Source organism: Convolutriloba macropyga, chromosome 1 (assembly GCF_964194025.1).
Source record: "Convolutriloba macropyga chromosome 1, txConMacr16.3, whole genome shotgun sequence".
In the NCBI taxonomy this organism is placed as follows: domain Eukaryota; kingdom Metazoa; phylum Xenacoelomorpha; order Acoela; family Convolutidae; genus Convolutriloba; species Convolutriloba macropyga.
Window position 1 is genome coordinate 36780942 of NC_134468.1, and position 15053 is coordinate 36795994.

Genomic DNA, 15053 nt, shown 5'->3' on the forward strand with positions numbered 1-15053 from the left:
GATGTGAGGATAGTGACGTTTGTTATTCATAGGTAATCAATAAGACATCACAATAAGTCTTATGACTATGAAAACAATATTGAACACAGGCAAAAACCAAAAATTCAGTAGAAAAGTGCGAGAAGAAATTGCCGAAGCCATTTAAACCATAAGCTTTTCGCTGAAAACTTTATGAGTGATCCACTGAACGTATTTTCTAAGCCAATGGGAGCTATCAATATTTGGATAATGTGATATGAGTTCAAAAGTAACCAATAATACAAAAATAACCACAAAAATTAAAAAAAAAAACGTGAGATCTTGTGTCATTGAAGTCATATATCCAATAGTTATTAGATAAAACCGCTAACCAGATAAAATTTAGTTGCTGTAGGAAGGAAGAGGTTCCTGTCATTACTGAAACTGACTTACAGTTCACGATAATAAGTTAATGATTTGATAATGTAAAAATTTTTCGAAAAATCATTTTTAAAGTCTTAACAGCCACTAGCTGTCCACTCAAAGCACTAGATATGTTATCTTAAATCTTATTACGGAACCTATTGCACTGTTAGTTGATGAGTCCATGCCATAAGACTCCAAAAAATAGTAAAACTTCAAAAAGAAATTCAAAATTTCATTTAAAATTACGAAAACTGAGTCGAAGCCAAAAAAACATGAGCAATTCCTTGAAAACGATTTTTTTGTTCATTGGGATTCATTTGACTGTAAATGAGGTTTTTGGTTAACGAAACCTCAATATGAAAAGTGACTAGTCTCTAGGTGACTTCAAAAAATGAAAAGTTCTAAAAAAAAGCTCTCAAACAGAATTCGATTTTTTTATTGTGAACTTCCCTATGAGACCAGAACTAGTCTTTTTATTGCCTTCAATCTATTAGGAACACACAATTGGTTCATTTTGTGGCATGAAAAATAAATTTGAAATATTATTTTTATAGAAAATATCTTAATTTGAAGAAAATTTACAGTAAAAGTGAACAAAATCATGCCAAATATCCCGTGTTCACGCAAAACTTCAATCCTCGATAACTCCTCGAAAAACGAAATTACAAAAAATCTTTTTAATTTTGATTTCTACGCTGGAACAGCTTTTTAATGATATCACTCACATTTCTCTACGATGAATATATCGATCGGACAAAATTGACTGAACAAAAAAAAACCCATTTGAGTATATAGTTCCTCCCCAAGTGGGTCGGAACAATTACTCCAGTAAAATAGCTTTAATTTGACATTCGCAAATTGAATAGTAAATATAACTATTCCTCTCAAAGCAAAAAAAAACATTTGACAATCTCGAGACGTATGTTGGAAGATACTCTGCTACGCGCAGTCTCACGAGCGTCTTGTTTAAAATAACATGCAGAAATATTTATGGCATTGTTATTGGTATCTTCAGCTAACACATCGCTAACAGTTCGTACCATTTATTAAGTAAGGTTGATTATCATAAACGTTGTCAAATTCGAGGAATAATTTCATCCGGAAAGTCTGCAGTTGAAGATTGATAGCCATTGTGTTGTTATTGAAGGTTAGTGATGGTAGATCCGCGTACCGATCCGCAGTTCCAGAAACTGGCTGAGATGAGGAGGCGTGCAGTGCAATACTACAAGGAGAACCAAGTTCCGCAGCTAATGGAGAGTGCCTTGAATCAGATGTTCTTCCACCAGCCACAGGATGTGTATGCCTACCTGGTCGAGTTCTTCCAACAACATGCACAGCCAACCACTATAGATAAGGTGCCATTGCTCGATTTATTTTGAAACTGACGAGCAGGTTTACTCTTCTGATTATTTAACAGTCGGAAATTTATATGGGAGAAATCTAATTCGTTCAATATAAGGCTGTCGTATATATGAGAACTCAGTAGGTTTTTAAAGGTAGTAGACTATTTCAAGTTCTTTGAATAGCGAGTCTGAAGTTCAAGGAATCAGTTGCCAAATTTTCGGCTTCAGAATGGTTCTCCCTGAACCATTTCGGGCGTGAGTATTGAGTGCCATCCGGTTGCATGGATAATCGGATCTCATAATTTACCAAACGGTGATGTTACAGAAGTAAAGATTGTCGTTTTTTAAAAGAATGAAACTATTATACTTTAGGTAGAAGCAGGTGAATATTTTGATGCAAAAGGACAACCGACACTGCAGTCAGAGATATACACCTTGACAAACGCCAAATACAAGGTTAAGTGAAATGCATTCATCTTCTGTGATCTGTGAACAATTGCCAATAAGCGCTATAGTGTTAATTTTCTTGAAATCTAAGAATATGGAAGACTTGTTTGCGATTATTTTAATCTGCATTTGCTGTTTTGAGCTCAAAAGTATTACCGTGAATGAGGTTTGAAGCTAACTCAGCGGATCGAATTTTATGACGAATCAATTGTCAAAATTGAAATTTTGTTCTGTATCATGTCATCTAAACTCTGACAAGTGTCCTTTTCACTTTTCGTAAGTTTTGGAGCAAAAAGAGGCGGTTGACGTATTGTGTGGCATTTTTGAGCCAATTCTGTGCTTATAGAGAATGGGGTCAGCATTTGTTGCGAGTTTCAACCAGCTCTCAGATGCGACAACAACTGAGAGGAAGGAGCAGGATGATGAAGAGAGACTAAGGGGAGTGAGAGCGGCCATTAAGTACATCAATGGTCCAATCAACGAGGCACTCAAGGGAACCGCAATCTCCGATCAGGCTAAAGTTGACGAGATCCTCAAGTAAGCTGTAGCCACTGTTTGATACTAGTTTTGGCTCGTGTCAGCTGGTTTACAATTTAATATATGTTTTGATTTGATTATTGTTTGCTTTACTTAATACGCGGTTGAACTAGCGAATACAGTTAATTTAGAAGAGAGAACCCATTTTGGTCGTCTTATTTCCATTGACGGTATAGAGCTAGAAGACAATTGCATTGGCATTTGAAGCGTAAATCACCGTATTTAAATTAATTCATAATTGTTCCGACGCACTTTAGTGGGGAGGGGGGACTATATACTCAAATGGGTTTTTTGGTGAGTCAATTCTGGGCGATAGATACATTCATCGTAGAGAGTTGTGAGGGGTATCATTAAAAAGCCCGTCCAGTGTAGAATATGGAATTTAAAAGAGTTTTTTATTTTTGCTTTTTCAGCGAGTTAACGAGGCTTAAAGTTTTGTGAATAATAGACGGATTTCCGTTGTTTTTAATCACGTTATCCTGAATTTTTATTGTTGTCGATATTTGACTATAGTTTTGTTAACGTATGACATTTTCTAATTAATGACAGGTCTTAGGGGCTTCCTTTGGAGGAGTAAATGAACCTGTTTAATAAGTTTCGCTTTTTGCTGATTGTTTTAATGACTTTGAAGGTAATTGTTGGTAATTGTTTTTAAAAAAATATTTTAGCTTTGGATCTTCTGTTTTTGTCTATTTGTAACCTAATCGCATTAATTACAGGTTACATATCATGTTGCTGGCATAGAAGCAAGGCGCAATTTACCATATTTTGTGTTTTAAAAGAATTCTTTATGGTTTAAATGACTTCGACACTGGTTTTCTGATTTTTGTCTGTTTTTGTAAATGTAAGGGAATCGTTTAGAGGAATGAACAATTCTAATTTTTGATTTCAGTTTATAGCTAATGATTTATATGAACTTTGAATTATTTTTTTCGAAAAATACAAACGTTGCTTTCAACTTTGCTCTTTTATTGTCTGCTTGTTAGTCTCCTAAATGAGTTGTCACATATCACTTTATTAGCGTTCAAAAAACGCTTTGTTTTTAAATCTTTTGTTACCGAGTCTGGTTTGTTAGTCTCCTTAATGAGTGGTCACATGTTACTTTATTGGCGTTCAAAAAACGCGTTGTTTTTAAATCTTTTTTTACCGAGTCTGGTTCGATGGACTGGTTCCATATCTTGTTTACTGATGAACAATGAACTAGTTATTTTTTTAGTTTAAGTTTTATCTGAAGCTGTGTAGTCTGTTATTAAATTTTTCTACAAATAGAAATCCAGTTAAAGATGTTATTGTTTGTTGTTGTTATTGATTTTGGTGTTTGTCATGTTGCGTAATCTCAATAATGGCAAGTCTCCGCGGCGCTCTCAAGTGCCCTTTTCAAATTCCACTGAGTGATTTTTTATTCATACACCAGTTATTTTCGAATACTTGACTTTTTGAAAGTTTTCTACCCCTTCCTCATTTGGCTGACAATTGAGCCGAAAATGTGGATGAGCGGGGTGGGAACATTATGTGCAAACGCGCATTACTGAGCCTCCTTGTTGATGGATTGATTTTCAATGGTTGTTAAATGCTCTCGGACGAAGTTTCAAGCTATCACAATTGTCGTATGTGTCTTGCTAAATAGCTGCGATAACTGAGTGGAGTTATTGTCCTTCTCTTGGTTTTGAAGAGGAGTCTCTCGGCTCTAAGAGAAGTATTGGCTTTCTACAAGTTTTAACCGGAAGTACTGTTTATTCCGCCGAAGTTTTGCCCTAACAGCGGAAGTGTGTAAAACAGATTGTTAACAGATTGCTGCTGAACCAGAGGAGGTCTCTGTTCATGTGACGGGTTGTTGAATCGGAGCGTACAATTTATATGCCAGGTTTTCAGCGCTTGGCAAAAGTTGTTAACTTTGTGGAAGTTAGGCGAAGAGCAAAAAAAGAGCACTCAAAGATGATACTTCAAAATCCAGTTGACGCCGTAGAGTACTCAAACGTCCCGACCAATTCTGTTTATCTAAAATGAGATTTCAAGTGCACCTCGAAAGTATCAGAGAACACGTTGGCAAAGCTTACAGAGAAATTGAGGAGGTTATAATAAAAAAATGTCACTAAACTTAAGAAAATAGTGCAGAGCGATTGGGAGAAGAGAAATTTGAGAAAAATTGGGGATGGGCTTAATGGACTCAGTTTTGGCAAGCTATTGATCGAAGACAATTGTTGGGGACACTGGAGTACTCTTGGGCTTCCGATGGATTATGAAGAACCGTTTTCAACAGAACTTGAATAGTATTGGGGCGCTGTCTTTTTTTAAAGATCTGTTCATATATTTAAATGATTTTTGAAGTCAAATTGGAGTAATATTGGTCACGCCGAAACAGGAAATGGGCCGAAAAAGCGAGTGGTTTTGCGGCGTGAAGTTTTTTACTCTAAGTTTAAAGTAGAGTAAGAAAACGGTGTTAGAGTAAAAATTCGCTTTCTCGCTAGTGGTTTTTTGTTCGCATGCGGCAATTTCGCTTTGATTTTTACTGTTGGTTTTCTTGGAGCGTATTTTTTAAAAATAGTTTTCCCAACGCATTCATAGTTCATTCTAGGCATTATTTTTTTGTTTGGATCAAATTTCTCTTTTTAGCTAGTGGTTTTTTGTTCACATACAGCATTTTGATATTGATTTCCAGTTTTTTTTTTAAAAAAATTTGATCTGATTTTTTTGGAAATGGATTTCCCAATTCACTCAAAGTCCGTTACATGTCAAGTTTTTGTTTAGTCAATGAAAATTCTTTGCTTTTTACGTCAGGATTTGTCCTATTTTTCTGTACTTTTTGTCCGATTTGTCCTAATTTGCTGTACTTTTTGATCACGTTTTTCGTTTTACATAAGTCACGATTTTAACGCTTGACTTGTGACTTACTGCAGTCAATGTTTCAAATGAATGGTTCTTAAATGCTTTCACGTATTGAATTACGTAATCTATTGAATGTGGTCAAAATCAAAAGAGCAAAACCAAAAGAAACGGAATAAACATATAGCCCGGTCATTAAGTCAATGCATTAGGTTATCAAAGTTCATTAAAGCGATTGCTAGCTGGCATTAGTGTTATGCTTAATAGACTTCAGTTTAGAAGGTGAATGAAGTGTAATTTTGGGATCTAACCGAATATGCAGAGTTTACACATCAAACAAGAACTCTTTGTTACTTAGAAAAATTCTGGCAATTTGCATCTTCTAATTTTTTTCTGTTTCAATCCCAATGTGCGTCAAGCGGGTCAACGGCGGCTATGTTTTACTGAAGTTAGTTGACAGTTTTTGCCTTATAACTTCAAAAATTGGCTTTGCCTAATCGAGTTTTCGCGTAACATCAGATCCACTATTCAAAAGACTCTTCGACTTTGAATAGCTCTTTCGACAGAGTCTGACAGTTATTTTTACTTTCAGTTGAGTTTTTTTGTACGTTGGCTGTTTGAGTAAGAACTCAACAAACCTATCAACTGATAACACGGCATTTTTAGAGGCTATGAACGTGCTCAGCGGTCAAGAAGTGCCCACAATTATCGAATTGTTTTTTTTATTTTTTAGAAGCCGTCGTCTGCTCAACGACTTTTATTTAGTCTGCTTCTTTTTTTAATTTACTTTACTTTCTGTAACAGACCAATCGCAATTGGGAGGCAATTGCTGGTCTCATCGTGTTTTCTAATTCGTCGTCTTCCTCATCGTTCAGTTCTTAGTTACGAACAGTTAGTCAGGCGCCAAGAAGCCAGAGTGCGACATTTTCGGTGACTTCTATAACTCCGCAACTGCGTTAATATACGCTTTTAAGTCAATCGTATGAAAAGTGTTTGAGCTGATCATACCTGGCTCAACTCCTCAATAAAATGACTTCTGATATCTAATAATCTGCTATTTGAATCTATATTGAGAATGTAAACTGTAATCGAAATTGAATCGAGTTCATCCAAGCGTTTTTATTGCAAGACTTTATTGAAAGACATCAGTGTCCTTTTTGATTTGAAAATAATATAAATTGAGATCAGATGATCAAATTCAAAATTGTAATTTGGTCATAAGTCTTTAACTAGAGGTCCCCGACAGTCTTCCTGGGCGTGTTTGTTTTATATATGGCACAATGTTTCCGACCCCACTTGGGGGGAACTATATACTCAAATGGGTTTTTTTGTTCAGACAATTTTGGTCGATCGATATGTTCATCGCAGAGAAATGTGTGTGGTATCATTACAAAGCTGGTGCAGCGTAGAATTCAAAATTAAAAAGATTTTTTTGTTTTTTTCTCGGAGTTATCGAGGATTGAAGTTTTGTGTGAACACGGGATATTTGTTCACTTTAAGTGTGATTTTTCTTCAAATTAAGATATTTTCTATAAAAATAGTATTTCAAACTTAAATTTCACGCCAAAAAATTAACAACTTTTGTGTTTCTAATAGACTAAAGGTGATAAAGAAAGACTAGTTCTGGTCTCATAGGGAGGTTCACTTTTAAAAAAATTCGAATTCTATTTGAGAGCTCTTTTTCATAAAACTTCTTTGTTTTTTTTGCTTTTTAAGTCACCTGGAGATAAGTCACTTTTCATATCGAGGTTCCGTTAATGACAAACCTCCTTTACAGTCAAATGAAGCCCAATGAGCAAAAAAATCGTTTTAAAGGAATTGCTCATGTTTGTTCGGCTTCGACTCTGAGTTTTCGTAATTTTAAATGAAATTTTGAGTTTCCTTTTGAGGTTTTACTAATTTTCTGGAGTCTTATGGCAAGGACTCATTGACTAACATGCAATATGTTCCGTAATAAGATTTAAGTTAACATATCTAGTGCTTTTAGTGGACAGCTAATGGCTGTTAAGACTTAAAAAATAATTTTTAGGAATTTTTTTGAACATTAACCAATCATAAACTTATTATCGTGAACAGTAAGTCAGTCTCTGTGAAGACAGCACCCTCTTCCGTCCTACCAAATTTATTCTGGCTAGCGGTTTTATCTTCTAACTTTTAGTTATAGTCAGGCGCCAAGGAGCCAGAGTGCGACATTTTTGGTGACTTCTTCAACTCCGCAACTGCGTTTATATACGCTTTTAAGTCAATCGTGTGAAAAGTGTTTGAGCTGATCATACCTGGCTCAACTCCTCAATAAAGTGACTTCTGATATCTAATTATCTGCTATTTGAATCTAAATTGAGAATGTAAACTGTAAACGAAATTGAATCGAGTTCATCAAAGCGTTTTTATTGCAAGACTTTATTGAAAGACATCAGTGTCCTTTTTGATTTGAAAATAATATAAATTGAAATCAGATGATCAATTTCAAAATTGTAATTTGGTCATAATTCTTTAACTAGAGGTCCCCGACAGTCTTCCTGGGCGTTTTCCGCTAATAATCCGGCTATGTTTGTTTTAAATATGGCACAATTTTTGTTCCGACCCCACTTGGGGGGGGAACTATATACTCAAATGGGTTTTTTTTTGTTCAGACAATTTTGATCGATCGATATGTTCATCGCAGAGAAATATGTGTGGTATCATTACAAAGCTGGTCCAGCGTAGAATTCAAAATAAAAAAGATTTTTGTTTTTTTTCGAGGAATTATCGAGGATAGAAGTATTGTGTGAACACGGGATATTTGTTCACTCTAAGTGTGATTTTTCTTCAAATTAAGATATTTTTTATAAAAATAGTATTTCAAACTTAAATTTCACGCCAAAAAATTAACCACTTTTGTGTTTCTAATAGACTAAAGGTGATAAAGAAAGGCTAGTTCTGGTCTCATAGGGAGGTTCACTTTTAAAAAAATTCGAATTCTATTTGAGAGCTCTTTTTCATAAAACTTCTCTATTTTTTTTTGCTTTTTAAGTCACCTGGAGATAAGTCACTTTTCATATCGAGGTTCCGTTAATGACAAACCTCCTTTACAGTCAAATGAAGCCCAATGAGCAAAAAAATCGTTTTAAAGGAATTTCTCATGTTTGTTCGGCTTCGACTCTGAGTTTTCGTAATTTTAAATGAAATTTTGAGTTTCCTTTTGAGGTTTTACTAATTTTCTGGAGTCTTATGGCATGGACTCATTGACTAACAGTGCAATATGTTCCGTAATAATATTTAAGTTAACATATCTAGTGCTTTTAGTGGACAGCTAATGGCCGTTAAGACTTAAAAAATAATTTTTGGGAAATTTTTTTGAACATTAATCAATCATAAACTTATTATCGTGAACTGTAAGTCAGTCTCTGTGAAGATAGCACCCTCTTCCGTCCTACCAAATTTAATCTGGCTAGAGGTTTTATCTTCTAACTTTTTGTTTTAGTCAGGCGCCAAGGAGCCAGAGTGCGACATTTTTGGTGACTTCTTCAACTCCGCAACTGCGTTTATATACGCTTTTAAGTCAATCGTGTGAAAAGTGTTTGAGCTGATCATACCTGGCTCAACTCCTCAATAAAATGACTTCTGATATCTAATTATCTGCTATTTGAATCTATATTGAGAATGTAAACTGTAATCGAAATTGAATCGAGTTCATCCAAGCGTTTTTATTGCAAGACTTTATTGAATGACATCAGTGTCCTTTTTGATTTGAAAATAATATACATTAAAATCAGATGATCAAATTCAAAATTGTAATTTGGTCTTTAGTCTTTAACTAGAGGTCCCCGACTGTCTTCCTGGGCGTTTTCCGGTAATATGCCGGCTATGTTTGTTTTATATAAGGCACAATTTTTGTTCCGACCCCACTTGGGGGTGAGGACTATATACTAAAATGGGTTTTTTTGTTCAGACAATTTTGGTCGATCGATATGTTCATCGCAGAGAAATGTGAGTGGTATCGTTAAAAAGCTGGTCCAGCGTAGAATTCAAAATTAAAAAGATTTTTTTTTTGATTTTCGTTTTTTTTCGATGAGTTATCGAGGATTGAAGTTTTGTGTGAACACGGGATATTTGTTCACTTTTAGTGTGATTTTTCTTCAAGTTAAGATACTTTCTATAAAAATAGTATTTCAGATTTAAATTTCACGCCAAAAAATTATCAACTTTTGTGTTTTTTATAGACTAAAGGTGATAAAGAAAGACTAGTTCTGGTCTCATAGGGAGGTTCACTTTTAAAAAAATTCGAATTCTATTTGAGAGCTCTTTTTCATAAAATTTTTCTATTTTTTTTTTGCTTTTTAAGTCACCTGGAGATAAGTCACTTTTCATATCGAGGGTCCGGTAATTACAAACCTCCTTTACAGTCAAATGAAGCCCAATGAACAAAAAAATCGTTTTAAAGGAATTGCTCATGTTTGTTCGGCTTCGACTCGGAGTTTTCGTAATTTTAAATGAAATTTTGAATTTCTTTTTGATGTTTTACTAATTTTCTGGAGTCTTATGGCATGGACTCATTGACTAACATGCAATATGTTCCGTAATAAGATCTGAGTTAACATATCTAGTGCTTTTAGTGGACAGCTAATGGCTGATAAGACTTAAAAAATAATTTTTAGGAATTTTTTTTGAACATTAACCAATCATAAACTTATTATCGTGAACTGTAAGTCAGTCTCTGTGAAGACAGCACCCTCTTCCGTCCTACCAAATTTATTCTGGCTAGCGGTTTTATCTTCTAATTTTTAGTTATAGTCAGGCGCCAAGGAGCCAGAGTGCGACATTTTTGGTGACTTCTTCAACTCCGCAACTGCGCGTTTATATACGCTTTTAAGTCAATCGTATGAAAAGTGTTTGAGCTGATCATACCTGGCTCAACTCCTCAATAAAATGACTTCTGATATCTAATAATCTGCTATTTGAATCTATATTGAGAATGTAAACTGTAATCGAAATTGAATCGAGTTCATTCAAGCGTTTTTATTGCAAGACTTCATTGAAAGACATCAGTGTCCCTTTTGATTTGAAAATAATATAAATTGAAATCAGATGATCAAATTCAAAATTGTAATTTGGTCTTAAGTCTTTAGCTAGAGGTCCCCGACAGTCTTCCTGTGTGTTTCCCGGTAATATGCTGGCTATGTTTGTTTTATATATGGCACAGTTTTTGTTCCAACCCCACTTGGTGGGGGGGGGGGCGGAACTATATACTCAAATGGGTTTTTTTTGTTCAGACATTTTTGGTCGATCGATATGTTCATCGCAGAGAAATGTTTGTGGTATCATTACAAAGCTGGTCCATTGCAGAATTCAAAATTAAAACGATTTTTTTGATTTTCGTTTTTTTTTCGAGGAGTTATCGAGGATTGAAGTTTTGTGTGAACACGGGATATTTGTTCACTTTTAGTGTGATTTTTCTTCAAGTTAAGATATTTTCTATAAAAATAGTATTTCAAATTTAAATTTCACGCCAAAAAATTATCCACTTTTGTGTTTCTAATAGACTAAAGGTGATAAAGAAAGACTAGTTCTGGTCTCATAGGGAGGTTCACTTTTAAAAAAATTCGAATTCTATTTGAGAGCTCTTTTTCATAAAACTTCTCTATTTTTTTTTTTGCTTTTTAAGTCACCTGGAGATAAGTCACTTTTCATATCGAGGTTCCGTTAATGACAAACCTCCTTTACAGTCAAATGAAGCCCAATGAGCAAAAAAATCGTTTTAAAGGAATTGCTCATGTTTGTTCGGCTTCGACTCTGAGTTTTCGTAATTTTAAATGAAATTTTGAGTTTCCTTTTGAGGTTTTACTAATTTTCTGGAGTCTTATGGCATGGACTCATTGACTAACAGTGCAATATGTTCCGTAATAATATTTAAGTTAACATATCTAGTGCTTTTAGTGGACAGCTAATGGCCGTTAAGACTTAAAAAATAATTTTTGGGAAATTTTTTTGAACATTAACCAATCATAAACTTATTATCGTGATCTGTAAGTCAGTCTCTGTGATGACAGCATCCTCTTCCGTCCTACTAAAATTAATCTGGATAGCGGTTTTATCTTCTAACTTTTAGTTATATGACTTCAATGACACAAGATTTCGAAAAATTTTAGTTTTTTTTCGATGTTTCCGTAGTTTTGGTTACTTTGAAATCTTATCACATTATCCTAAAATTGACAGCCCCTTTTAATAACCATATGGTTTAAATGGCTTCGACCTTTTCTTCTAGTTTTTTTCTACTGAATTTTTGGTTTTGCCCGTTTTTGTTATTGTTGTTTTCTTAGTCAAAAGACTTGTTGTGATGTCTTATTGATCACCTATGCACGACAAACATCCCTATTCTCCCATCGGGGCATAGTTGAGCGTTTTTAATGACTTCCGTTGAAATCTATTGAATTTAATGGCTGTTAAGAATTTAAATATAATTTTTCGAAAGTTTTTTTGAACATTAACCAATCATAAACTTATTTTCGTGAACTGTAAGGCAGTCTCCGTAATGACAGGACCCTCATCCTTCCTACAGCAGCCAAATTTTATCTCGTTAGCGGTTTTATCTACTAACTATTGGATATATGACTTTTGCATTATTGGTTACTTTTGAACTCATATCACATTATCCAAGTATTGATAGCTCCCATTGGCTTAGAAAATACGTTCAGGGTATCACTCATAAAATTTTCAGGGAAAAGCTAATGGATTAAATGGCTTCGACATTTTCTTCTCGCACTTTTGTACTGAATTTTGGTTTTCGCATATTTTTGTTGTTGTTTTCATAGTCTTAAGATTTATTGTGATCTTATTGATTTTCTTTGCATGACAAACATCTTTTTCTTGCTATCGTGTAATTTCTGAGCGTAGTTGTAGACCGTTGAAAGTTTTTGAGTTTAATGGCTGTTAAGACTTTAAAAATAGGTTTTCGAAATTTTTTTTTGAACATTAACCAATCATAAACTTTTTTTCGTGAACTGTTAGTCAGTCTTAATACTTACAGGATCCTTTTTTATTTCTAGTGCGGTCAAAATTAATCTGTTTAGCGGCTTTATCTTCTACCTATTAGCTTTAAAACTTCAACGCAACGAGTTTTCATATATATTTTTTAAATTTTTGGGTACTTTTTTCTTATTTTTGGATCCGTTTGAAATCTTATCATATTATCCTTACCGATAGTTCACATTGGTTTAGGGATGGAAGAGGTCCAACGGATCATAGTTAAAGTTTTAAGAGAAGAGCTCTTGATTTAAATTGCATCGACACTTTCTTCTGGCACTTTTCTACTGAATTTTTGATTTTGCCTGTCTTCGTTGTTTTTTTTTTCACCGTCAACTTGTGTAAGGTCTTATTGATAAAGTATGAATGGCAAACAAACATGTTGTCCCATCGAGGCATAATTTAGCGCATTTAGTGGCTTCCGTTGAAAGCTAATGAATTTAATGTCGTTGATACTACGATTTTTCTGAAAAATTTCGTGGTTCTAATTTTTCATATTTGATTTGTCGAAGTTTTTTGATAAAAACGAATCTCGTTGCTGTTAGAAAAATTTTAACATAGAAAAGTTTTTTGTGAAAAGTTCATTTTTTTATGCCTTCAAAACTTTTCTCGCTCAATTTTTTCTTGAATTTGCCAGTGTCGCCTGTTTTTGTTCTTCAGGTGGCCGTAAATTGCTGACAGGTCTCTGGAGCTTGGGATTGAGGATTGAATTAATGATGTTACCCAAAGCAGTCAGTTAATAGCGAATAGTCTTAACGTTTATGATATACATTGTGAAATACTTTTTATACTTTTCAGTTCTAGTTGTTCTTTTCGTCAAATTGTAACTTATTTTCATCAATGAGAGTTCACATGCAATTTCTTGTATTTCAAAAACTAACATATCTACTGATATTATTTGTCACCGATGCTTTGTTTGTTGGACAATATGCGCTTCTATAAACGTTTTTTGAGTGGTCATTTTTTGCGTTTTTTTTCCTTTCAGAGCAATCGCGTAGTAACATATCCCAATGGTTTTAAAATGTGGCTCAAATAAAGTTATTTATTCTCTCAGTTGAATTCCTTCAGCTGAATTAATATGGATTTTTAATTCAATTCTTATTTCTAATAATTCAGCTGAAAGAATTCAACTGAGAGAATAAATAACTTTATTTGAGCCACATTTTAAAACCATTGGGATATGTTACTACGCGATTGCTCTGAAAGAAAAAAAAAAGAACGTTATTTTTTGAAATACATGAAATTGCATGTGACCTCTCATTGATGAAAATAAGTTACAATTTGACGAAAAGAACAACTAGAACTGAAAAGTATAAAAAGTATTTCACAATGTATATCATAAACGTTAAGACTATTCGCTATTAACTGACTGCTTTGGGTAACATCATTAATTCAATCCTCAATCCCAAGCTCCAGAGACCTGTCAGCAATTTACGGCCACCTGAAGAACAAAAACAGGCGACAACAGCGAATTCAATTTATATTGGTGACAATAGGCTTTATACTACTAACCGTTAACAGTTTACTCCAATGAACTTTGATAACATAGTGTACTAAGTCACTATACACTGAGTCCTAATGCCAGTGTTTTATCAGTATTCACTAGATTGCGTAAATTTGTTGAATTTATTCCACCCATTTGAAGTAGTGAGTGATGTAATTTATAAAGATGACAAGGAGGCTCGTTAACGTGCGTTCGCACATGATGTTCCGACCCGAGCTCATCTACATTTTTGACTTAATTGTCAACAAAATGAGGAGAACATATATAGATGTCTGAGTTTGAAACAATCGTTACACAACCTATCTACTATTTGAATTACATAAGGTCAAGCCTCATTACAGCTCCAATGAAATCTGACATTGAAGAGACTAAAAGACAAAAAACAAACAAAATTAGCAAAAACAAGAATTTCACGGCAAAAACTGAATATCTAAATTTAAAACACGTAGTAACAACGTCAAAATGCAGTCAGATAAAATCTTAACTACTCAAATTTAATTTCTCACATAGCGGATGGAAAGTTTTCTGAACAAGACTATGCAACAAGTCAACAAAGAGAAAGATCAATGAGGAGAAATTCAAAAATTAATCAAACTTTTTTAAATGAAGAAATTTCAAAAGTCTTAAAAATAATTAGCTTTTAACTAAATAATTCTTGATCAATTACTAAAAAGTTATTACAATACCAAAAAGACTGCGGGTAGACTAAGCCATAAAAACGAACTAAAGAAAATTTTACAAACTTACAATAACAATTACAAATGATTTGCGAAAACAAACTATTGCTACCATTAAAATCATTAGCTATTATCTGAACATTATGCATTTTTAATTCAATTCTTATTTCTAATGTTCAGATAATAGCTAATGATTTTAATGGTAGCAATAGTTTGTTTTCGCAAATCGTTTGTAATTGTTATTGTAAGTTTGCAAGTTTTTCTTTAGTGCGTTTTTATGGCTTAGTCTACCCACAGTCTTTTTGGTATTGTAATAACTTTTAAGTAATTGATCAA

General features: G+C 33.9%; 1 protein-coding gene across 3 annotated transcripts in view; it reads left to right on the forward strand.

The window, feature by feature from the left end:
- The first annotated feature begins 1535 nt into the window (after positions 1-1535).
- The window catches only part of LOC142338343 (enolase 4-like), a 165007-nt gene continuing 151489 nt past the window's right edge, over positions 1536-15053 (forward strand). For all 3 annotated transcript variants that reach the window (XM_075388055.1, XM_075388063.1, XM_075388071.1), the window contains exons 1-3: positions 1536-1739; positions 2100-2183; positions 2521-2711. In XM_075388055.1, the coding sequence (XP_075244170.1) occupies positions 1539-1739; positions 2100-2183; positions 2521-2711 (476 nt within the window). In that variant the 5' untranslated portion in view covers positions 1536-1538. The remainder of the gene's footprint in view (positions 1740-2099; positions 2184-2520; positions 2712-15053) is intronic.